The 27,531-nt window shown below is 33.6% G+C and overlaps 1 protein-coding gene and 1 long non-coding RNA gene across 2 annotated transcripts in view; both read left to right on the forward strand.

The window, feature by feature from the left end:
* Positions 1 to 417: 417 nt before the first annotated feature.
* On the forward strand, positions 418 to 2,744 carry LOC143227170 (uncharacterized). The gene is made up of 2 exons (XR_013014917.1): positions 418 to 493; positions 2,452 to 2,744. It is a non-coding gene; the product is annotated as an uncharacterized LOC143227170 (long non-coding RNA).
* Positions 2,745 to 6,972: 4,228 nt separating this feature from the next.
* Positions 6,973 to 27,531, forward strand: part of LOC143227413 (transmembrane protease serine 9-like) — a 58,486-nt gene continuing 37,927 nt past the window's right edge. The window contains exons 1-6 of the mRNA XM_076458865.1: positions 6,973 to 7,134; positions 15,272 to 15,429; positions 16,967 to 17,227; positions 20,259 to 20,338; positions 20,500 to 20,585; positions 26,184 to 26,470. Coding sequence (XP_076314980.1) covers positions 15,318 to 15,429; positions 16,967 to 17,227; positions 20,259 to 20,338; positions 20,500 to 20,585; positions 26,184 to 26,470 — 826 coding nt within the window. The 5' untranslated portion in view covers positions 6,973 to 7,134; positions 15,272 to 15,317. The remainder of the gene's footprint in view (positions 7,135 to 15,271; positions 15,430 to 16,966; positions 17,228 to 20,258; positions 20,339 to 20,499; positions 20,586 to 26,183; positions 26,471 to 27,531) is intronic.

The following is a 27,531-nucleotide window of genomic DNA, read 5'->3' on the forward strand; positions in this document are numbered from 1 at the left end:
TTTTTGTGTTTCTACAGAGGCCGCCGCTTAATATTACCACTGCTTAATGTAATCAGCCGGTTAATGTGATCAAAAATCAAAAACCAAATCCACTTCAATCTTTTTGTATGGTTTTTACGCCGCATATTGTGATCAAACCCCGGCCTGCATGTAATAATTCCTGGCGCTGTCAGCTGCAGTAAAGTACATAATCTGCCAGTCATAGGATAGCTCTCAGTGCGTAGGCAAGAAGTATCAAAACTTTATTTTCATTAAAACCACAAGTCATCCTTGATCGACCGATGGATGACGAAGGATGAGTCATATACACTCATACACCAGTGACAGTGGCATGAAGTGCTGCAAACGATAGCGTCAATGTTGAAACCATATAAATTTCTAAGAAACAGCTCGCTCCCCAGAAGCTTTCAGACGAAATGCGGAATGTAATGCGGAACCAAGGAGGAAGACAACAGACACTTTTGGAGGCTTTTGAAAGAAAGAAGACTACTGAGTAACTATAAATTTGTGCATTTCAACTTGTTTTATGTGCTTACTATATTTTATTGTTATTAAATTTTTTGAAAAATCCGTTTTTTGTTTCAGTACTGAATTCGTATTTTAAACTTTGCCATGACATTTTTTTATCTGGTAATTATTTGACTTCAGTTTGTACTTCGATTTTAATAATTAGTAAATAAATTATCAAAATTAACTACTATATGTATTAACTTTTAAAATTGAACTAATTTTAATCAGCGTCTAATCGTAAAAACGATCACATGATTGCTCTGACGGAACTACTTTTAGAATATCAGCCCCCATCAAAGTAATGAATTCGATAAATTTCTTTAGAATTCTGCTTTTTACATTTAATTTCAGTCTTAAAATTGAGTTTAATAAATAAAAAAAAAAAAAAAAAATGCTATATCATTGGTGTAAGTAGTTTTGTTTGTTTTTCTTTATTTCACTACAAAACGCGTAAATTTTGCATTATCGCTCACCCCGAGGGTCAAAAAAATATATAATCAAATCGGTATAAGGCGCAATCAGATACAACGCGGTCGAATTTTTTGGACCCCAACTAGCGCCTTATATCGATGTTTGACTGTACTTTATATTTATTAAACGTTAAAGTTCGTATCATAGCAATATTTAATTTTTGAATAAAATTTAAAAAAGCAAAAATATATATGGTCGACAATGTATAATTGATATCTATTTGAGTAAATCAAAGCCAAGTTAATTGCTTAAATTCAAACAAATATGAAATTTCTTGTGCTGTAAATGAAATGACAGAAGAAATTTTACTTGAAATTTTAGGTACGAAAGATATTAGGACGGTTTACTGTAAGCTGAAAGGTGGAATCCTTTAATAATTACACCGTATTAAATTTCGACCACGTAATTGGATCAGTTTAGGAAAGAATGTGTAGTATCAGGGAAAAACATCAATTATTAGGACTTAGCATGGGCCAATTTATTTCCCTTAAGTGCTAAATTAGGGACGACGAGTGTAAGAATCAACAATATATATATGTATGTGTGTGTGTGTGTGTGAGTGAAAACTAAAATTTCGAGAAACTTTCCTCAAGCCTACAAATATAACCAACGCGACGCGTCAAAAGACAGTATATATTATTTGTTTGATATAGTCGATATGCTATAGTCTTGGAAGTTATAACTGTGATTGTTATAATGGTTATTAATCGAAAACTTCAAATATTTGACCAGCAATGTTTATAGACTTCGAACATTACAAACCTTTTAACTTCAGCGATGAACAACATAACGTGTGATCAGAGAAGAACACAGAATTAATTAGCTCTCTGTTAAGTAAGTTTCATCCATACCAACTCAGAATTAATTTGTTCATCGAGAACCCTTGATAAGGCACCAAGGAAGTTCCAGACCGGACAGAGGACTCAATATTGTTTGTATGTTTGTAAAACTTTTGTGGGTAAATCGTTATTTGTAAAAACCGTCATTGTGAGTTGTGTTATTGTTTGTATATCAAAATATATTTGTATTAAAAAAGAAAACCGTGTGTATCAATCTTATTGGCAAATATCATAAACTGAATACATATCAATATTTATTTCACTGCTAAAATTAAAATTATAATTTAACACATTTTCGTACTATTTGAAACTGTAATACTTAACTTTGTATAAACATGGATGAAAGTTATACGACATATGTACGCTCGTGTGTTATCAACTGAAAATTAATTTGTTCGGGTTATTTTTAAGAATAATGCAAAATCACAACACCATTACATACAACTCACATAAATTCAAGTGTAACTGACGATACAAAAATATGCGTAAGATATCGTACTATATACATACAATAAAAAGACACTTGTAGAGCATATATTTTAAAAGCACACAATTCTTTAAAATAATAGAAAGTTCTAGTTTAAAGCTTGTTAGATCCAGACTAGGTCATAATTGTTGTTATTCTCTATAGCATGACCTGTTCAAGGATGTTATACGGTGTTTCATGGCACACTTACGTACTGCCCAAATTCAGTGTGTCTGTGAGTCTTCTTCACTACTGTCCTATGGATCAAAGATACTTCCGGATTCTTGCAAATCAGATAGCTATAGAAAGAGTGTGAATTGACACGGCTTTCGAAAAGATCCGGTCAAACTTATATACAATCAAAACTGACCTACCCTGTACTCAATTTTCATAGATTGTTCTTTACTTGCCAGCTAGACTCTTATCTTCTTTAACTTTGGATAAATAAAATTTGTTTAGTTCTGTGTAGGTTTGTCAAGTTTTTGTCTATATTGCTGACAACAAGAGAATCACATTTCCTTACACCCGTCACATTTTCAAACGTTTTGGTAACAGCAATGGTCAAACACCTGCGTGTCCTGAACTTCGATTTGCATAAAAGTGGTTACATGGTGAAAAATATGGAAACTTTAGCAAGAGAGAAGATAACAATAAAAATAAATAATTAACCCTAAGACGGCTTGGTAAGCTCACTGGCTTGTAACACTAAAATTCTGTGCATGGTTCTCCGTCGTTGAGGTAATGGAGATAGTCTATTGTGTAACTTTGCGCTTAAAACAAAAAGAAGCGAAATATTTTGTATCGTAGCTAGTTAAAATAAAACACTCATGATTAATACATAAACATTACTGGTTAAAAGATAACTAACAATAAATCAATTCAATAGATAGAATATCATTTTATTAAAGTACCCGGACTGGATGAAATCTATATAATTACAATTAGAACTATACATAAAGACAACAATAAATACAGCCAACAAACAATGTTTAATTAACGGGTTTTGAAAGTACTAGGTGATTGTAAAGAGCTAATTAAACAAAGTATTTTAAGTATTGACTTCATGTTCGTTACACTTCTTGCTGTACATTGTCTTCAGGTTACTTAATGATGAATATCATTTTCTGCAGAGAATTTCCAAATTTGCAGAACTATATATTCTTGTTCTTATAATGTGGAAACATAACGTGAACGATACAGCTTATTTTTGTATAGTATAAAAGGAATAGTGCGGATTAACGTTATTAATAGAGACACAAACTCGAAGAACCGACACAATGGTAAATGATATATGTATAAAACTAAAATGAAGAGTAGTAAATATTTCATAGTTTGCATGTTTGTTTTTGAATTTCGCGCAAAAATACACGAGAGCTCTCTGCGCTAGGCATCTCTAATCTAGCAGTGTAAGACTAGAGGGAAGAAAATTAGTCATCACCACCCACCGCCAAATCTTGGGCTATTTTTTTTTTTACCAACGAATAGTTGAACTGACAGTTACATATAACGTTCTCACGGCTGAAAGGGCGAGCATGTTTGGTGTGACGAGGATTCGAATTCGTGACTCTCAAATTGCGAGTCAAGTGCCCTAACCACATGGCCATGCTGGATCTCATCACTTGCTTTTAAAATTCAAAAATCATGTTATGTTGTAGCCTACAGAGTGTATAATGCTTCTTATGATTCATTGCATGTTCATGTTTTACTTGCGTTATGACAGTACAAATTGCAACACTAAGTGTTCCCTATGCAACATTATTTTATTGTCTGCAAAAGATTGGCAAATAATACATTACAACACATTAGTATATTGTGGTTTGAATGGTTAAAACAGGTGACTTTTCCAAGCAACCTTTGGTTCCCTTTCGGGGAAATAAGGGTGAATTTCAGACGATTCAAAGCATTGAAAACTAATTTTATAAAACTGCTTAATACTGGCATTTATTTATTTGTGTACGAAATTGTAAATATCCACTACAGTACTATAGTACGAGTTTTGCAGTATTTACTATGCAATTAACTTATAAAACATACCCAAAATCCACAGAGGAAAGAGAACTCCAAACAGGTTGATTTTTTATGTTTTGATAATTGGTTCTTAAAAACACGATTAGAAAGAAAACTGTAAATTTAGGCAGGCAAGATAACGTGATTCTAAAATAACATTTTCTTCCTAGTACAAGATTAACATTCAAAACTGGTAGAAAAAAACAAACTTATAAAACAATAAACTATAATTGTGTAATGTTATGTACATAGCGCCAAACTGAAAGTTAGCATCATAAAAATTGCCATTAAACTTCAGGAGAAAATATTACATTTATTCCAATTATTTTAAGTTTCGCTTTACAGCTTCTTCGAGAGTACTTTATATAAATGCTGTTAAGGCATGTTATGTCTTCTTTATTTCATTTTTTTAGAATTATACAAAACCTAATTAATTTTTAATAGTATTATGTCATATATTCCCTCGCTGATACAATAGTAAGTCTAATGATCTACAACGCTAAAATCAGGAATTCGTTTTCTCTCGGTGGACTCAGCAGATAATCCGATGTGGCTTTGCTATCAAAAACAAACAAACAATCAGTCAAAAAATTTGGGTTCCATATTAAACAATTACTACATTTACAACAGTTTCCTACCTATTTGATTAATATCACTATTAGGAAGTATTTATATGTTTTGTATAATTCTAGATGTAACAAATGTTCTACAGCTAGCCAAACTCTTAATACGTTAAACAATGACAAATTAAAAACTGATTTGTTGAATAAAAGAGGGAGTGAAAATACATTGAAACTTGCAAGACTTGTTAAAACTCAATAGGACGACTGTCGTTATAGGAGTATAGAGGACTGAACACGATTCTGTTCTGTAATTTGTCTTGTTTGATATAAAGGTGACTGCTGTCTGTAGGAGGACGAAATTTTGTACAAATTCCATTTCAAGTACGAATATGATTCTATTATAGTTTTTCCCTTTTCTTCTGTGAGAACTTGGTTTCATTTTTAAAGCAAAACAGTAGTTATTCAACCAAACTGGATTCGATGTTCATGGTGATATTAAAATCCCGAATACTTGTTCGTGTGATTACTATAATATGCAGCTGAAGAAGAAGAAAACTTTGACCAACTATATGAAAACTTAATATGATTGAACAATTAATAGGACTTATAATAATTAGGTAATAGAGCAAAGAGATGATCAGTACGCCTGGCTAGCGTGTCAGGTTTTGGGTCGTAGGATCCAATGTTTGAGACACGCATCTGTCCGCATTTTTATCTGTGGGAGTGTCATATATATCAGTAATTTCTGTTAATCATTCCAAAGAGTCAGAATCTAAGGTTTCAACACATATCGAAAAGATAATAAGTTACGATGTACGTTTAAAGCTTTACATTTTAAATGTCAAATTAATGAAATGTTTGTGATTCAACTTCCGATGATCACAAGCCTAAGAAGTACTACTAACAACAAACTACCCCTATAGAAATCCTTGTCTTCAATATAACGTTTAATATTAGCTTTCACTATTAATTTTCTATGTCATTAAGGTATTCGAAGAAAGAGTTCAGTGATGAGTTGTTGTGAGTTACAGTTAAAGTAAACCTCACATACAAGAAACAGCTTGCAGATGCATACATTTACATAGTTTTTACACAGAGAGGTTACCTGTCAAAACCCTAGGAAGTTATTGTGTGTGACAAGCTGTTATGTAGTGATGACCCATAATTTTTCATCATTTGGTTTTACTCATGAAATTACATGTACAAAGCAGAATTATCCTTTGTTTGCAGTCACGAATTCTCATGAAAGCAGGATAACAATATTGTATTGACAACGAAGAAGACGACCTTTTCCAGCTTCGAGTCGTCGAGTCGGTTATTAACTTATGTGAAAGTTGCCACAATAGGATCTTTAAGGTAAAGACTTCCATACATTTTTCGTACGGATCAACGACCCTTGTGAAAGTGTTCTAACTGAAGAAAGAGAAACAATTTTCGACGTGGTTTATCAAAATATTGATTTGAAGTTTTATGAAACAGTTTTTAAAAAGATGTTTAAGGTTTCGCTATAGATCAAACACGTAACAAGATGAAATGACTAGGTTGAAAAAAAGAAATCGATAAAACTCGACAACTTAATATGATTTTCGCATAATGTAACATTTTAACTGGAACATCTTATTGTTTAATACTATCATGCAAAGAAGGGTAAAGTGCAATTTCCTTGTAAATAAGAAATTTGTGAGAAAATTATCAGTGTTATGTAATTACTAATATGTATGTCATTGTGATTGAATTCTAAGCTTTTAAGAAACTATTCATACAATACTTCCAGCAGTTGACGTAATCCACGATTATTGTGTATTGTACTTGTGGAGCTGAAAAATAAATATATAGCCATAATGATAACATATAAAATAAAAACAGTCAATTGCAGTTGTATAAGCAATCTGTTGATTGGTTAAAAATTAAGTGTGACATATAAGGAATTGAACATATATGTAAGATTATTGGGAGCATGAATATTGGAGCCACTAACTGTTTTCGGAAAACGAAAAACAGTAAAATCAGTCTTAAGACACTAGACAAAAGAATTTCGTAACCTTCTCCGATACTGTCACGTGTGTGTATACGTCAAATCCAAAATCAACACTCTCAGAACGAGTCTGGCTCTTGGAAAGGTGTTCAGTAGGGGAGATTGACCTGGTTCCCCAGCACAAGAACACACGGCTGGTGGGAAGCTTCACAGTGGGTTGTATAGAAGGAACAATCGGTCAAGATTCATGTGAGCTCAAAACATCATGAGCTGTTGGTTTTCGGTTTGATGTTGACAAATAAGGTTAGTGATATATCTTCCTTTCTCATGCGCATTGAATAAAGCTTTAATTAAGTCTTGAAATTTAGGGTGTTTTTTTAGTAAAATGACAGTGTACAAAAACTCTAGCTACCATATTTTAATCAGATATTTTCATATAGAAGTAAATTCTCTAATAATATTATTGTGTTTGGTTCAAATGATGTGTTTAATAGAAAATACTGCGTGTACCAAAGATATTGTGTTATTCGAATGTTCTCTTGCTTTGTGGTAAGGTACTATTTAGATAATTTTATACTTAAAACTGTAGTGTACATAATACGGCATGTGTGTATCATTTGCTGCAGTAATTTATATATTCCGTATTGTATGTAACATTAGTTTAATTTCTTTTATCTATCGTGCACAAAATTGTTTTAAATACCCGTATTAAAAGTATGAATTTGGTGATTAGAGCATAATTAATTTATGTGTTTATTTTAGGCCGTCGTTCAGAAAACTCATCTTATATGAATTAGGCGGCTGAAGTTGACAGTTCTTATAGTATTGTAGTAATGTAGTACATCGAAATTAGTATTTCTCATGATTAAAGTAGTTCTTCTGTACACCTTTTGATAGGCATGTAAAAATCCACAGGCACAACACACAAAACGCTAATACTTCTTTCTCATAATACCTCATTCTCACAGATTGCTTGTTACGTTGTCATTATCTTAATGCAAAGCTATTTGCATCTGTAGAGTTCTCTGCGTTATGTCCAACGTGAGTAACCCAGCTTCGGGTTTTAGCGTTATAAGTCAGTAAACTTATCGGCTGTGCTTCTTACATTCTACTTACATAACAAAAAAAGAATTACAATACATAAAGTACTAAATATGGAGAGTAAATACTTTTCTTTTTTTACAAAATAATACATGAAAATTGACTCTGACCCTCAAACAAATCGACTAATTAAGTATCAGTATTTTTACTATTTACTATACGATTGTTTTATTAGTTAAATTTGGTATACTTTTAAAGTTTCATAAATGTTAGTTGTTTTTATTGTTGTTGCTGTTGCTGTATATACATAATCTTGCTATTGGACTGTACAATTAAATTATAAAATGTGTCAGAGTAATTTGTGTTAGGTGTTAAGTTACTCTATTACACTGTTAGAGCTTTTTGATGAATTTACACCCTCATTAGACGTTATTACTAAGGATTATGTAAATGTTTGAATACACTGGTGTCACACTTTAAGACACATGATATTTACGTGTATTATATTAACAGAATTAGTTTAAATGTTTAATATATTTAATTATTTTTTCATGTTTTAATATTTATTTCTAGCTTAAGAATCATTTTGCATTATTAGCTCGCATTAGAAATTTCGGAATAACCTTGGTTTACTAGGATTAGTGTACAAAATATCGTTAACAATTAGGAAACCTAAGTGATGAATCAATACATTTAATCCTTATAAGTACGAAAGATGTACTTTATTAGCTGTATTAACTATTGGTTTGATTTTTTGTCTGTAGATGGCTTGCTTTAATTAAAAGTTTATTATAATAACGTTGATTTCTTGTTAGTACGAGTGTATTATATTCAGTTAGAATCAGGACGAACTGTAAGTAAATAAGTATTTGTTGGTGGTCGATGTTTTAAATAGAATTGAAAATATTGATGAAACTGCGTATGAATACTCAACCTAAACAATCTCTCAAAGAACTGAAAATATTGTTTCACCATCTTGTTCGTGTTGAAACAGGTATTGTTGAAATAACTGATAATACTATCACCACTTCTAGCACTACACATGTTGGTTCGAGTGGTCAGCAACAACAACAACAATAAAAATGACGCTATCCGCGCTATAGGTACGTGCATGCTTTATTAGGGAGACTGTACAATCATATTATTTTATTATAATAGCTCTGAGGTTGACGTTGTCTTGTGTTGAATAGATCTCTTCCCACACCAGTTTATCACTTCAAAATTAGGGACAGCCATAGATAGTTCTTGAGTAGTTTTACACGAAATTAAAGAAACATAAACCATGTTTGTCGTATCTTAGTAGGTGCTAGTTACAGTAAATATTGCATGTTTGACATATTATTACATTATTATTTACTTTCATTCATAAGTTCTTATAATTAATATGTGATGCTTTTATGGGAACATTTAAGTAAACAACTGAAGCTTGAAGAAAATGTAAGCTCTACGAACATGTTTATATATTATTTAGTTTGGATTTGTCTTCATGCAAAACTCTTTCAGTCTCTTTACTGCAACTGAAATGTTGGTATAGTTTCATCTAGCTGGTGAGGCATTAAAGATGTGCAAGTTCGCTCGACTAGTGATGCAGGAAGTGACGTTTAATTAAACATGGTTTGTGGTGCAGGAAGTGACGTTTCATTGGCTCTAATGCAATTACGCCCAATAATAGTATGCGACTTCAACAAGGGAATTTCACCCAACTTTTTTTTTTTTTCTCACACTATTGCTTCTCCTTGATAATCTTAGGCATTACATAAACCTTTTCTTAATGAATACATTAGTGGTTTAACAAATACGATACTGTACATATCACAGTAAAAATAATAATGTAATCTTACAGATCATTACTTTGCATGTCTCATGTGGCATATACTTTCAACCATTAAAGAACAGAGCTTAGGCTTAACAGGTTACAACTGTTTGATATATACGCTTTGTATCAGTCAAGTGATGGTTGCACATTTATATATCAACACAAGTTTCCATTGTTGTCTGCATAGCCAAATACTGATTCTTTCTTCTAAAATGGGGAAACATTTCTCTTTTTATTAGATTTATTTAATTCTTTGTGCATTTTGCTTAATAAGTATGAATTATTGTTTCTTGATTAACGAAGGCACCAAAATCTTTGATTCCTTATCACACCAACCAAGAATGTTTAATTTGTTTCATTTAAATAAAAGAAAAGTCTATATTATTATCACATATGAAAATATATTATTTGTACTGATTATGGTTGAATATCAGATTTGATAATTCTCTTTATAATATACCGTCTTTTTCTGAGAGGCTTCAACAGAGAATCAACTATACTGAAGAAAAGTGGATTTTTATGAGGTTGTTTGTGTTATTACGAATTTTCGTACACTTGTACTAAGGAATCAACAATAGAATATAAGTGTTTTAATATTTATTACCGAAACTAAAAAATTCCGAGTTCTGCACAGTGGTAAATGGTTTTGTATAGAAATATAGATGCTCAAAGTTGTTTTTTTTTTAATCCCATAGTAAGAGCTAGTTAAGAGAACATTGTAACTGCGGTCACGTGTAAACCGGTGTCTTTACATATACACGGATATGCAGGTGGTTGACATTAAATCATCCCCTGACAAAAATTTCTCAGCTTTGATGCTGTTAAACTAAGCCACTGACCTTGAAATTAGTCCTCACTACAGCTAGCTCCTTCCGAGCGAAAAAGTAGGACGATTAACTAAAAACTAATTTTATTTTTACCTGTTTTATCGTTTAAAATTACTTACTGTTTGGACGTTACAAGGTTCATTACATTATTCTCTGTAATAAACCTCATTTATATAGATAATCCACAGTTGGTTCGTCTCCAGCCATAGGACGTAGTTTTTGTGTATGCATGTGTAAGACAATGTTAACATGTCTTTTCACACATGTTTCACTTATATTAGTCTATTATTCGTCTTTTTTACTAAGTTAATTATTTTTTTTCATAACCTGCGGATATTTGCTTTGTTTTCCGAAATGCCTAACTTATTTTCAAGTCGTTCGAGAAATTCAATTTAAACATTTACATTTCATATTGATAATAAGAACGCAATTATTTCATTGTCACTTTATTAGTTTTGGAGTTTTCCTCACAACATAATTCCAGGAAAATAACCTGATTTATTCACATGTTCATTTGTTGCCAAAAATTCACAGGTAATAACGACGTCACAAACGACTTGTTTATGTTCCAACTTTTATTCGACATGAAATTTATAGAGTGGAAATGTAACCCCTAACCATCAATGAAAAACTTATTTTTTAATCTTCAGGAACGTGCTAGTTTTCATCCACTCTTTGTTCCACTGGTGTAAATTAGATTTCTATCGAACAGTTTTTATACGAGTTCACGAGCATCACGGAGCATCAGTAGAGTCAACAAGACTGTGGCGTATAGTTTGTTTTTATGTTAAATGTAACAATTCTTCTGTCCCATTCGATTGTGAGAAACATCAAATACATATCTACAAACTATTTTTGCTATATCAAATTTAGGACAATGCAATGTTACTGACCTGCAAACTTGTTCCATGAAGGCTTTTCTTCCTGCGGTGATTGATCTTTAAATATTTTAGCGGTAAAATTCTACGTGTTCTGGTGTTTCAGCTGCGATCACTGACAACGTAGCTATGTGTTAATCCTTACGAAAACTCTCGTGGAGAATACGGGTAATTTAGTGTCCACACTAAATTACCCAGTAACTGTTGGATGACAGGACATTGTTCTCAAGTACGAATTATAGTCTGTATCTTTATTGACTGTCAGGTTAGTAAGCAGTATAATGTAATCAATATCTGTAATGATATACTGTCGACTTCAGTAACGTTGACACAATTAGTTTTGTTGGGTAATCAACTGGGAATGCCTGCTAAGGTAATGTATCCTAATAACCACTTCGAAATTTACATAAGCCAAATATTGCATTGGGGCCTGGCATGGCCTCGCGCGTAAGGCGTGCGACTCGTAATCGGTGGGTCGCGGGTTCGCGCCCGCGTCGCGCCAAACATGCTCGCCCTCCCAGCCGTGGGGGCGTTATATGGCACGGTCAATCCCACTATTCGTTGGTAAAAGAGTAGCCCAAGAGTTGGCAGTGGGTGGTGATGACTAGCTGCCTTCCCTCTAGTCTTACACTGCTAAATTAGGGACGGCTCGGTGCAGTGGGCTAACAACCTACTCACTTAAATACTTGTAGAAGAATCCACAAGCGATTGCGGCCCTATGTTCCTAGATGGAATCTAATGGTGGTAACTAAATAACTAACTAACTAAATATTGCATTAGATTAATTCCTACTAATATAAAGATGCATATAAAATATATTAGGATTGCAGCATTAATTAGCTAAATCGAAGAAGATTAGGTTTTGGAATAAAAAAAGTTTATCATATGAACTGTATTTAGATTAACTTGAATCGAAGCCTTCTTTGTAAATTTTTCAGCTATTGTTTAAAGATGCAGCTTACAAATTTGTTAACAGATACTCTAAGGTAGAGCAAAAAAACTATAACCTATAGCTTGAAGGTTTGTTTGTTTTTTGTTTTTTAATTTTCCCGCAAAGCTACACGAAGGCTATCTGCGCTAGCCGTCCTTAATTTAGTAGTGTAAGACTAGAGGGAAGGCAAATAGTCATCACCAACTGTTGCACTAATCTTTTACCAACAAATAGAGGGATTGACCGTCACATTATAACACTCCCACGACTGAAAGGGTGAGCATGTTTGGTGCAACGGGGATTCGAACATACCTTGAAGGAAATCAGTTCGTAGAAACAAGTGCCTACAGGCATTTAATGGAAACAATCAAAACCACGATTCACCTTGATAAAGACAACAATAAGTCAACCAACCTTACGAGTGACAAAACAAGCTAAATGCTATATTCCTCGAAGAGAAATACACTATTTTTTTTCAATCTAAGTAGGTTAACACCAACTTTTTGAAACCAAACTATCCTTTGGTTTGTAAATTGTTTCTTTCAAAAACATAAACAAGTTTTGGTTTTTGTTGAAGAAATTCAACATATAAAATAGGCCACATAAAACAATAACGTGAACAGCAAACGTAAAGTGAGTCGCTGTAATTTTACAAACCAACAGAGTTGCAGCTAATGTCAAACTACTTTGCAACCAGCACTCAAAAGTTTCGTAAGTCTGTAGGCTGCTTATTTTCTTCATGATTTTTCTATCCCACTTTATTTGTCCAAAAACTAGTTACATCTTATACATTTATTAGTGTTCTTTTAACAGCAGGGACCTTAGTGGAATCGAATTTAATAAACCTTTCCTGTTTCTTGTTTACTTTTCATCACCTTGGAGAGTAAGCATACAATGAATTATTTTTCGTAATTTAATTGATTGAAGAATCTCATCTGGTTGTTATCAAACAGGTAAGCTAATAAAGCGACCTTAAAACATTTGTACAATTAATTAACAACTTAACAATAGCTGAATTTGTTTCAAAAGAGGTTTTACTTAATTAGACAAAGCGTTATTCCAATTTGTCTCTATACGTACTTCAATTTTTTCAGCTGTATTTTGTGTTGAAAGTTAGGAGTTTCTAACCTGGGGGTGCAGGAAACGTTTGAAGGGTGGGTGGGATTCTTGTGCTGATAAAATTTTGGTACCTTTGATGTAAGTTCCAATAAAAGCCTTCAGTATAAAATCTAAAGATGTGGCACTGAATATGCGTTTTGTTTTATCTTGAAGAAGTTAATATTTGTGTCTATTTTCTATTTGGTTTGAATAAGTTTATGATTTCTTTTTTTTAGTTTTTCTATTTTAGAGAATAAAATATAAAAATCATTTGGTTTACTATATGTGTTTAGATTTGCATAAATATCAAAGTGTTAGATAATTTTTCAAGCATTTATGGTGATTGAGTTAGTTACACTGTAAGTAATTTATATTTATATAAGTCACTCAACAATATTAGCATTAACCTATTTACTAATTCTTATGAAGCCTTCAGCTAACAACTTGTATTTTTTCGTGTATTTCGCAATTTTGGTATTAAAAAAGTACAAAGTCAAACAAATGTAGTTGGGTTTTTTTTTTTGGATAATCGCGTGAAGCCTCAGTAAAACTATCAGAGTTATCAGTCCCTAATTTTGAGCTGAAAAGTAGAAGGAAAGGAAGTAATTAAATAGCATTCATGCCAACGTTTAAGCTATTGTAATAGAATATAGTAATTTGACTGTCAGACTTATAAAGAACTTATGGCTTCAAAGTACAGAAGGCGAATTTACGAACCTTGGATCCTCAGATTCCCAATCTTACACATGAACCACTAGGCCACGCTCAGCCCATCAGAGAGTTAGATATACTCTATTATAATAAATATATTTGAATCTAAAGTCAAGAATATTTTATAAGACTTTTAAAGCGCAAGAATTTATAGGACTTATCAAGTCATAATATTATTTTTTCATTCTTTTGCCAGTCGGATAATAGTAGCGCGTAACTGCAGTGATAACAGGCGGAGGAATGAATTAATAAGTAACTTGTAAGTAAATTGAAAAGTGTTAAATCATTAAGTTTTGAACACATGATTTCTTATCTTTATAATTAAAACTGTGATAATTCTACATTTAACGTTGTTAATTAATTACTTTGTTGGAGTTGATAATTACTGACATACTCTTTATTGCAAGTAAAGTAATCTGCAGGATTCAGGTGTTAACATAGATAAAAAACGTTTTATGTTCTGATTTTATGCCTTGTTATGGTATTACCTGGCATCACTACACAAGCAACAACAGAATGGTCCGGCATGGCTAGGTGGTTAAGGTATTCGACTCGTAATCTGAGGGTCGCGAGTTCGAATCCCCGTTGCACCAAACATGCTCGCCCTCCCAGCCGTGTGGACGTTATAATGTGACGGGCAATCCCACTAATCGTTAGTAAAAAAATAGCCCAAGAGTTGGCGGTAGGTGGTGATGACAAGCTGCTCTACCTCTAGTCTTACACTCCAAAATTAGGGACGGCTAGCGCAGATAGCCCTCGTGTAGCTTTGCGCGAAATTCAAAACAAACCAAACAACTGAATACGCGTACGTATATACATGTTATTTTAGGACCACATTCATGTATGAGGAGATGAAAAATAAAATGTTATTTATTTTGTTCATCTTAGTAAAATTCTATTAATAATTCCAGTTGAAATAAAACTCAATATATTTACCAATATATATATTCAGTTAACAATAACCATAAAGGTGACGGCTGCTGTTGGCTGGTTGTTATTAATATGTTCAAGTGGCTTATCTTATGTTTTGCATAAGGTATTGCTTAAGTTTAAAATACTAAACATTTACTGCATGATGTGAGATTTAAGTTCAAATCTTAAGCTCTATTTCGTTTTTATGTAAAATATTTTCCTGCAGGATATTCCATCTACACCAGAGTTCCTTCCAGATGCTGTGATCGGCAATGTTTCTTAAGTTGAATGGTGGTAAACACGTATCCCAAGTCGGTATCTTGTTCCTGATCTTTGTGATTTTGTCAAGTTCTCACGGTCAAAGAAGCTACTATCGTCCTCCTTGTAAGGAAGTTTCACTTTGTTCTTCTTACTTGTTCTTTAAGTTTAACTACTTGACCCCCAGAAGAAAAATTTGGAAAGGTAGAAATGAAGTTAATCTTCATGATTCATGCATAACGGAAACAGGCATATACCAGCTACATACACTAAATCAGCTATCGCATAGATAGCCCTCGAACAGCTTTGTGCGAAATTCAAAACAAACAAACAAACAAACAAACAAATCAGCTATCATATATAGATGTTCTCACTGATCATTTTGTGAAAACAAACAGATTAGATCTTAAGACAAACAACTATAAGGAAAAAAATTATCGCTAATTATAAAAGCTACGTAGGGTTGCCTACTGAATTTGAAAAAGGAATCAAACAAGATAAGAATATAAGTGGACATGTCACTTATCTGGTTAATGATCACATGGCAGACTAAACCGTCTCGACTTTACATGGAGAATAAAATCCCCACATTACTGGCTTCCCCACTTTGTCTATCGAAACCTCGATGTTTGAATAACATCTCAGCTTTTACTGTTACAACTTTCATTTAGTTAATTTTAGAATATTACGTTACAATAGAGTAGCATTTCACTATTGAAAGTTCTAGTTCTATTTGTTTTATCAATGAGGAAGTGTGTAATATAGGAAATGTATTTTCCATGTAAAGTCAAGACGGCTTAGTCTGCTCTGTGGTCATTAGCTAATCAAGCGACATATCCATTTCCATTTCTATCTTGTTTGTTTCCTTTCTTTCACAAGTTCAATAGCCCCGCCTGCATAACTTTTATTTAACGTTTACATTTTTCTGTATAGTTGTTTGTTTACTTTTTTTTATAAACTGTTTTATGTGAGTTATTAAGTTATAGAGTGTATTTTAAGGCTCTATAAATTTTGCATGGGATAATAATAATAACAAAGGAAATAGTTAAACATCGTGAATACTGTTTTACTCTATCAAACGATGAATACTGGTTTACTCTAACAAATGATGAATACTGTTTTACTCTAACAAATGATGATAAAATAATAGTTATTGTTAGTATTAAGTAGGCGCTAGGCATATTAAAAAAAGATAATGGTAAACTAAAGAAATTTCAGCTTTGGTTATTCACCGGTTTTCGACTTTGGACACTCCGAATAGCTGAAAAGCGTTATGTGCACTGAAAATAGAGCGACTGCGTCAGGTGACTCTTCATATCTAGTATCTGATTATCTGCAGAAGAGAAAGTCCAGATAATTATTTTAATGTTTGAATATGGACGCCTGTGACATGTCACCGTAGAACGTGCTGGAACACTCTCCAGTTGTTAAGAAAAAAACAAGTAATATGCTAACTTTCTTCATTTAGAGTAAGTTACCAAACAATATGATACTGGGAACTCTACAATATTTCTATAGTTTTTCAAACCAAAACTTGTCATTTAGCATTTTCCCTTAAAGTCAAGAAAAAATATATCGTTACTTATCTGCAGTGTTTTGTTTAAGGTAAAGGTAAAACGTTATAAATCTGTTATGCTTTTACTCAAAATCTATCTATTTCCAGATGAAAGATATTCTCGTCCGACTAGCAGAAGAAATGGCTCTCAAAGTGCCTGTTACAACAATGGGCTTCAACTTCAATGTTCCTTCTCACTATACTGTGTTCTCTCCGGAGGCACATCAGTGTCGTCCTGTGGAGACAGCCTGTTGTACGCTTGCTGTGATTACAAACGAAGACCGACACGAAGGCACAAGCTTGCTCCACCACAAGTATCCTATCCTTCATCTCCAGTTCAGTACAGAACATTAAGCACACGAGTCACTAGTGAGTTAATGTTTCGGTGTTTCCGCTAATATACACTTAGTTATTATTGGAAATGACCAGGAACTTATTTTGTTTTAATAGTTCAATAATTTGATTATACTGTGTGTTTGTAATATATATACATATTAATTAACTCGTTAATTCTGTTCGTATAGCTAATACAGCTCTTCATATAAAGTTACGAACATTTGTAGATAAATATGTTTGGAATGTTGCATTAACGCTGATGTGTATTCCTGTGCTGAAAGTTATTCTAAGAATCAATGATTACAAGCATAGAAGGATGTTATATGATGTACAGTAATCCCGTCATGGCCAGGTGGTTAAGGCACTTGACTCGTAATCTGAGGGTCGAGAGTTCGAATATCCGTCACACCAAACATGCTCGCTCTTTCAGCAGTGAGGGCGTAATAAAGTGACGGTTAATCTCACTATTCGCTGGTAAAAGAGTACCCCAAGATTTGGCGGTGGGTAGTGATGACTAACTACATCCCTTCTAGTCTTACAAATTAGGGACGGCTAGCGCAGATAGCCCTCGTGTAGCATTGAGCGAAATTATAAAACAAACATATATATACAGTAATTTGTTTTACAGCTAATATTTTTGCCGGTACTGAGCCCAGATATAACTTCTACAGTCATGAACTGCCTGTTTTACTGGCATGTTCATCGTATAGAATCAAATATATATCAATTTAGGTATAAACAAACAACTCTAAAACACATGGAATACATTTCATAAACTTGGTAGTTCTTAAGCAGCATCTAAACGTATAGCAGATATTAGTACCATACAGCTATTTGAACAGTCGATTGTCCACGATGGGACAGCAGTAAGAATTTGGATTTGCAACGCTATAGTCAAGGGTTCGATTTCCCTCGGTGGACATAGCAGATAGCTTAGTGTGGTTTTACTATAATAAAACACGCACACGTACAGCGAATTAGAATTTTATGAACTATCAAATAGTTTTTAACAAGTATTCTAAAAATAAAGTGATCGTTTCTCTCTGGTATCATTACGTATAGTAACTGAGGTGTAAGAAAGGCTTAGACGTGAGGTCTGTCTGTGGCAGTTGGCACCATTTACACCTCTGGAAGGCACCGAGAGTGTCTTGAAGGAGAAGAATGTCTAGGCAATAATCGGTCTTCACCCACGCACTTACCAGCATCTCTGGAATATCGCAAATGAGATGACGTTTAGGACACACAAAAGGTGCCATATCTGGTAACCTGAGCCTTAGAGACAATGCTCTTAACACCCCCACCACCACCACATTTAAACTACTGGAGAGAAATTTAAACGTCAGCCTCCAGCTGCACACCGTAACTGTTTATCTGGAAACAATTTCTGATCTAGTCGATGAAGAACAGGTTTTGAAAGCCGGTTTAATCACCAAGTGTAAACTGTATTAAATTTTACTTATTGTAAATTATCTTCAGTGTCATTCTAGTTTATATTTATATTACTTTGTGTGGTAGCTTTTAAATATTAAAGACTATTGCCATGCGGATTTAATATGCATGTTAAAACGCATATTATTAATAAAACCGAAATTGTATTCATACAAGCCACAATTTTCGAGTCCCTATTTTAATACAGTTCGGTAAATATGTTGCATTAGTTAGTTAGTTATCACCATTAGATTCCATCGAGGAACATAGGGCCGCAATCGCTTGCGGATTCTTCAACAAGTATTTCAGTGAGTAGGTTGTTAGCCCACTGCACCGAGCCTCCCTAATTTAGCAGTGTAAGACTAGAGAGAAGGCAGCTAGTCATCACCACCCACTACCAACTCTTGGGCTACTCTTTTACCAACGAATAGTGGGATTGACCGCACATTATAACGCCCCCACGGCTGGGAGGGCGAGCATGTTTGAAGCGACAGGGCGCGAACCCGCGACCCTCAGATTACGCGTCGCACGCTTTACGCGCTGGGCCATGCCAGGCCCAATATGTTGCATAATGCATTTAAATTATTTTAAGGCAGGATTTTAACACTGTTTTAGAGCAAAGTCACATTAGGCTATCTTGTCTGTTCATCGCAGGTAATCAAACACCGGATTTAAGCTTTGTAAGTCCATAGACTTGTTGCTGTCCTGTGTGGGGAGAGTTTATATCTTAGTTTGCTTATGATTTCAAGAATACAACTTTTCGTTGATTACGTTTTGTTCATCTTCCTTTTATATAATTTTTGTTTATTTGTTGTTTAACACAAAATTACACAATGGTCTGCCTATGCTCCACCTACAGCGGGTATTTAAATCATATTTTTAACGTCACTAAAACCACAGACGTACCATAGAGCAGGCTAAAGTAATGGACCTGTTGATGAAAAGTAGCTTTTTTATTATTAGTGTTTATTAATATTAATTAGTGGTCATCAATAAATAGGAGTTATACAAAATCAGTAGTTTATTATTAATTTGAAATGTTGACTAAAGGTAATCGCTACTAATAAGTCAGTTCATATTCTAGGTACTTTCTGTGCAGAACTGCCCAAGTACTGTCATAGGATACCATCCACAGCAGCAATCACTCCATAGTCTAGAATGCATGCCCCTAGTTTGGAAATTTGGTTAAAACACCTCTACCAACATCCAGTGGTTCCCTTCCCTCAATGACACAGTGGTTTGACTTCGGGTTTACAACTCTAAATACTGGGTTTGAATACCCGTGGTTGGCAGAACATTCATAGCCCATTATGTAGCTCTGTGCTTAACTATAAACGGTCAGTGGTTAACTCCCTACAAGCACGTTTGAAAACGAAAAAAAAAGGAAAAACTAAAAAAATTAACCTTTTATTTTCTCAAGATGATTATTTTAATGACAGCTTCTCTATCACCTTTCATGGTTCTTTAAGTTACTGAAAAGGTGTTACTGTGCTTATTGACAGAACAATAGATATTGCATACATCGATACTATCCTTGACATCTTGTTTACACTACCTAAGATTGACAGTTAACATAAAACTTAACACCTTGCTCTAAAACATGGCTGATCTGAGTTTCTCTTACTTTTTTTCTCAGGGTGTGGTCGTCCAATAGCAAAACCTCAAAGCCGAATCATCGGAGGTCAAGATGCTTTGTATGGTGAATTTCCATGGCAGGTAAGAATTTATTATTGTTCGTTTTACTATAACTTTGTTGACATTATGATAATAAAAACACAGTTTTTGTTACACAGTAAGCTATTAACTACACCTAAATGAGCAATGAAAACCTAACGAGTAGAGATGTTTTAATAATAAAATATTTTTTCTCATATCAGGCCCATATAAAAATTTCCCGTCAGCAATGTGGGGGCGCTCTTGTCAGTGAGAACTTTGTTGTGACAGCGGCTCATTGTGTACACAAGTAAGTTTTCAATAATACATGAAAAATATCAAATTATTATTATTAAGGCATTCTGAGACACCATTACATTCATTACTTTAGTACCCGCAATTGATTATGTTTCTAAATCTACTATTCTAAGATGACAATACACGATGTCCGAAACATTTTGGGTTATGTTGTTATGTCCACGATTCGGAGCAGAAGTTCTTGAAAAACAAATTTTGTTCCAGCTTTGGTGTTTTACTTTTAATGATGACAATACACAACGGATTTCGGTTAAAAGATGTTTGAAGCACCCATTAATTTGACCACAAAGTACTTAGAATCCTCCTCTCATGTTAAAATAACGTTACAGGCTCATATAATGTTAATTAATAATTGCTATTTGATAAATGATTTTCTAAAAATAATTGATGTACAAAAACCTAATGCTAACAAAAGTTACACAAAGATAGCATCAAATACTCAGCATGATATTTCCCGTCTAACGCCGAAAGGTCTTATACTACAGTAGCTTTACAGTTTGTTTTTTGGCTAAAAAATAGGAAAATAAGAGTATGTTCCAAATACTATAAAATATTTCCTTATTTGGGTTAGCAATACTTAAGTTTCATTTACTTAGCGTTTAAACCAACAGTTATTAAAAAGTCTAATTTTCCTCACATTTGTTAATTCAGTGGCTTCTTCTTTTTTGATTCGAGAAAATAGGTTCATCATACGGATAGTATAATTACATTTTATTCTGTATGTGCTTTTTCCGTCTTGTTAAAACGTGGTTCGTAAACTTCATCCAGTCGTTTTAATGAGTGAGTTAGTTCGCAGCTAGTTAGACAGTGAGTTAATTATATGGGTATTTATTAGGCAGTTGTATTTGATTACCTTTTGTTCATGGAACTGTGTAAACTGTAAATATTTTGTCGAAGAAATAAAAGGATTTAGCTTTCTGTAAGTGGCCTGCACTTTGCAATGCTTTCACTGAATGAATAAAAATACCCCGTTCAGAGATTGAAAGTTTTAAAACACCGATGTCAGGACTGTGGTGATTTTGATTAAAGGAACACAAATCTTGTTTAAACTTTAAACTGACGAAACGTTTTCAGTACGAAAACAAGAGAATGTTGGAGATAATGAAACTTTGGAAAGAACAAGAAAAAATACAGATTTATTTATAAGATCAAAAAAAAAAAAAAAAATCAATAATAGAAGTTAGAAAAAGAAATGTGCGATTTAAAGAAGACTTAAAAATAAAAAGATACTTTACTAAAGTTTATGGGTTATGAAACACCAATCTACACAAATGGCTATCTAGTCTATGACCTTCATGGGTATAGAATCCTGATTGTTATTGTTATAAGCCTACCGGCTTGTTGCTGCAAACAAGATCGAAAGAGCTAATAATGATGGATAGAAAGATTATAATACAAAATTGCAAAGAGGGAAAAAATACATTAACAAAGCTCAGAACGATTATGACAGCAAAACTATCTAACTAGAAAAGAACATCAGTGACAGAATAAAACGCCTAGAAAATGAAATTTGTAACTGCAAGGATAAAACTAACTACATCTCTTCCCGATAATTACAATACCAAACATCATTAAATATGAAATACGAAACTAGAACCCATCTTGTTTACACCGACTACCAGTACTGCTGTACAATTTATATCTGCAGTACCTTTATGGACCACTACAACTATGGCATCAATTTCCAGAATATAGCAGTCTGATTGAAAACGTAACCCAATCAAGAAACTAACTAATTATGACAGAAAGGTAATATGGGAGGTGTATCTGTCTCATTTCGAAATACTTTCCCAAGTGTAGGGGTGAAATATTGACAACATTTGCTCTATTAAAAAAGACTAAATTTAAAAATATTACGCTGCATTCCAAATGATAGCCTAAACAAATACCAAACATTGGTGGCTCTTTTGTCAAACGGGTTCGGAGTGGCAAACTACAAGAAAGCTCCCAAAGCAAAGTATAGATGAAGGACAGACCTCAGCCAAATTTTCAGAAGTTGTGAAAAGACTTGTTTATCAATATTATCTAGACCCTTAAAGCGGGAAAAAATTTCTTAAAGGATGATGACATTCGAATGAAGCAAAGTAAGGATACTTCGTGAAATGAAATTATCCAATTTGCGACCGAACATGGTTCAATTAAAGTTGCAGTTAAACATCTTGAGTTAACACACATTAAGTGAAAATGAAAAATAAACCACAAGAAAGAAGGTTTCTCAATTGCAACTGAAAGGGACTTATTGCCAGGAATTGCAGATAAAGCCTGTAGGTACTAAAAAGTTTTCCCAGAAACTGTCAGAGGAATAGAACCGTTATGAATATTGGAATGTGGACATTACAGCGAAGACTTTGATGAATAAGCCATTAACACTGAATCAAGGAGAGAGCGTCTTGAATGGAAGTGCTACATCTGTCTCAATAGAAATGAATAATGTATTACTTAAAGAAACCAATCCGCGAGTTATTCAGCTTATTGCTTGATAAGATTTCAGCAACAATTTATGGTAAATAATAACGAAAAATGTCTTTTTTTTTTTAAGATAACATGACTCACCAGCCCTCTGGATGGCACACATTTCTATATCTGTCATATATAAGACACTGAGTGATATATTTATTGTCGTCAGGGCACTATTCCATCAAAACGATAAGATATGCGTGCTGATGGGTTTAAAACAGCAAAGACTTAATTGATTAATAGCTATGTACCTTTCATTTTAACTTCACACTGTTTAAGTAACTCGTTTAACTACTGCTAATAAGAGTGAAAATTAAGAGTTTTAAACTAGAGCGAATAACATGTACGTTCTTGAGTAGCTACACATTATAATATTATTTAAAATAATTCTTCAGTGTAATCGTGTAGTCACACAAGAGCTTATTGAAAATATAGTAAAGAGATGTGTAGAAACTATGTTCTTGCAAGCTACGCTAACATGCTCATACTATTCTAAAACAACTATTAAATTCACATAACTTATACCTACGTGTATACAGTATATATCTTTGTTGATGTGGTGAAGCATTACTGTAAGTTAGATATTTTAAAGTCCCATTGCCATAATCTTATAAGCACAACAAAAATCATGTGTACCGAAACACGTGCTTCACTTGTTTTGAATTTCGCGCAAAGCTCTACGAGGGCTATCTGTGCTAGCCGTCCCTAATATAGCAGTGTGAGACCAGAGGAAATGCAGCTAGTCATCACCACCCACCGTCAACTCGTGGTCTACTCTTTTACCAACGAATAGTTAGATTAATTGTCACATTATAACGCTCCCACCTCTGAAAGGGCGAGCGTGTTTGGTACGACGGGGATTCGAACCCGCGACTCTCTGATTACGAGTCGAACGTCTTAGCTTACCTGGCCATGCCGAGTCCAAACGTGCTTGAACTACAACAGTTTATAGTTTTATATTTTTATAGTTTTCTCTAAATCTGTATGCAGACACACAAACAAATATATACACTTTAAAATTATTTCAAGTATATTTACATTACTGAAATGGACTTTTCATTTTGATTGATAATAAAAAATTAATCATCACAGCTTAGTTAGTTCTGTAAAACGTGAATTAACGCAGTGATATAATCTTAATCATAATATCAATTTTTAGAAATAAGGCCAATGGCGGCCCGGCATGGTCAGGTGGGTTAAGGCGTTCGACTCATAATCCGAGGGTCGCGGGTTCGAATCTCGGTCGCACCAAACATGCTCACTCTTTCAGCCGTGGGGGCGTTATAATGTGACGGTCAACCCCACTATTTGTTGGTAAAAGAGTAGCTCAACATGTGGCGGTGGTTGGTGATGACTAGCTGCCTTCCCTTTAGTCTTACACTGCTAAATTAGGGACAGCTTGCGCAGATAGTCCTCGAGTAGTTGCAGTCGAATGCAACTGTTTTTTCATGAAAAGAAGAGTTGATTTCGAGATGTGGCTGAAGCTTGTGAACCTTTGGCGTGCGAGTAAGGTTAAAGTATTTGTGTTTTTTGGGGTTTTTACTGACACCAAGAGATGTATCAACCTTCATCGTTTTGGGTCGAGAAGCTCTTCTTCGTACCCATAACCTTCATCAGAATGTTACTCAGGATTTAATGAGAGCATGGTTTTTGGAGGCGATGTTATTTTTAAACCATCCCTTATGAGAAATTTTCCATTTCCATGGAAATCGTTAAAGTCTTCTTTTTCCTGCATCCTCAAACCCTAAAGGTCCACAAAAGTAATACTGCGGATTCTAAAGATATTTTCTTTAGTTAAACAATGCACGAAAGAACACAAAATAATAACACTTAATTTCTAAGACTCTTCTATAACTGTGATTTTTTTCTTGTTCTCTATTTGTGCTAGAAAATCCGCTAAAAATCAGCTAAGCTCTTCGATGGGTTCTTGTGGGAAAAACTTCGTAACATTGTTTCAATAGAGCAATATCCACCATCTTATTAAACAAATAACCTTTTTAATATTGCTGTTCGTTTAATTGCACACTCAGTTATATGTGTCTTTTACTTGACAGTGAAAAACTGGAAATAAGAGTTAACAAAAAGTCTGTTGGGTAAACGGAATTTTTGTAAAAACATGATGACCGTGGAGAAAACTAATGAAAAAGGGGGTCCTTAGTGGTGAAAAAGGTTTGGAACCACTGTTCTAGACTTTGTGTCATTTGGCTGTAGGTGCCCAGCTTGTCACCATATCTCTCATTTGTTGCGACGATACGTTAATGCAGGTACCTATAAAATCGTTTTCATAAATTACATTGAAACTGGAAAACAAGAAAAGTGTGCTTCATGGAATGAAATTCACTTCCGTAAAGATAAAGTTTACCAAGTAATTGTGGTCAAAACTGCAGCCACATATGTATTAGATACGTTTTGGCTCTTTACTTGTTTATGTTATATTATTATACTTACCTTTCATTAGGAATATAAAAAAAAAACATGTTATGTATAGTTCTGCAAAGAAGACAAGTTTATCGCATTTCTTCAGCTTTATATGAAACGTACTACTTTAACGAAATATGTTTTCAAGATTCAAAGGTTTCAGTGATAAGAATTGCGTTTTAAGTTTACTTGCAGACGATTATATGTTAACAACTAAATACAGTTTGACAGCAGATACAAAGCTTTAAGAAAGAAAAACTAGAAATATTACTTTATTAAGACCTAAGTTCAGAGTATTCGGTGATAAAATAATTTTAGCGTAAAAACAAATAATTGAAATTCAAGCCTGAGACAGTGTTTTAAATTAATAAATATTGATTGTGCAACGTTCATTTCAAAGATCAAATTTTGTTTCTTTAAAAGAGTTGAAATGAGTAATATAGTAACTTATATTATCAAAGTAAAATGTAATTATTCAGATATGTTAACGCGTAGAATTATACACGGATCTTTGTCTCCGTTAAAATACTTTTATTCACGAGCTTTTGGTCCTTTACTTGAGCCTTCACTGGACAGCATTATACTGAAGGATAAAAAAAAGCATCCAGGCAGCAGTCACAAAACTAACTTACATCTGGTATTAATGTTAATTAGAAATATTCATTTGGTATTTTAACATGTATATTATCTACTTTATATATTGTTTACTTTACAGAGCGAGGCTACATGAGATGACCGTGGTTTTGGGTGTGTACGACATCCAAGACCAACGCTACCAGGACCTGCCTCCTCAATATTTCAGTGTGAGTGAGGTCAAGATTCATCCTCGATTCCGCTTTTCAGCTTCCAATCCTGACCGCTATGACGTTGCATTATTACGTTTAGATCGACCGGTTTATTTTCAAGAGCATATTCTGCCCATCTGTTTACCACAATATGGGAAAAGCTTTGAAGGATTAAGAGGACTTGTTACAGGTTGGGGTAAAACCGACACTGCTCTAAGTAAGGAAGAAATTCCCCATAGATCATATTAGTGAAATTCCTCCGTACTTACTGTTTCTTTAAGTTTTGCTATACTATTAAAAATAGAATAATTTGGGTAACGGATAAAAACCAAAGAGTACAATTTTAAATCCCCAAACTTCTATTATTAGAAATAGAAAAAGCCTTACTAAATAATCTATAATAATTTTGTTAACGGATAAAATCAAAGCGTAAATTTTCAACCTTTCAACACAGAATAATGCACTATGTGAATTAGTTAATAAATTGTTGTTTTAACTTCTACTTAGCTATTCTAGTTTATTGTTTTAGGCATATAAAAAAAATCAAAAAGGATTTTTAATAAACTACACAATCTTCCAGGATTCCCATTTCTCTAAATTGACAAGAGGAAAACAGATCTATCTACTTTAAGGACCGCAATGCACATTCGCGTTGAACTAATTACTCCTTGGATTAAAGATGAGGCCTAACTCGTTATTTCTATATACATATTTCTAAATTATTTATACGCCAAACTTCTTGTGGGTTGATTATTTTGTTGGTTACACAGAGCATTTAAACAGGCATGCTGTAAATATCACAACTAATTTCATTAATAATTCATGGTGTTCCTGTGTATTTTGGATAGAAAATGAGTAATTTCACTCAGTTGTAAAAACAAAGGAAAAACAAAGATGATACAATATGTGAATCCCATCCAAAAATACGTCTTTGTTGTTTTATAATTTTAAAGAAAGACAGTCAGCCAACAACGCCTTCTGTCAACCTTTGTCTGATCGAATAGAGAAATTTTGACCCTCGTTTTTAAAACTCATCCACGTCTCCAAATAGAAGAGCGCGTTTTTACCACAAAGGGTCGCGAACTAGAATTTACGAATTCACCGTCTGCTCAGGCAAATGTCTAGTCACTGATTCATATACGAGATAATAGTATTTAACTATCAGTAAAGCTACATTTATTTTCGTTACTACAATTCCTTCCCTATTGGAACTCTCTCTTCGTTTACTTTAGCACGTCATTCAGTGACACAGCGGCATGTTTACGAAATCACATCATT

The sequence above is a fragment of the Tachypleus tridentatus genome, chromosome 9 (genome assembly GCF_004210375.1).
Source record: "Tachypleus tridentatus isolate NWPU-2018 chromosome 9, ASM421037v1, whole genome shotgun sequence".
NCBI lineage: Eukaryota > Metazoa > Arthropoda > Merostomata > Xiphosura > Limulidae > Tachypleus > Tachypleus tridentatus.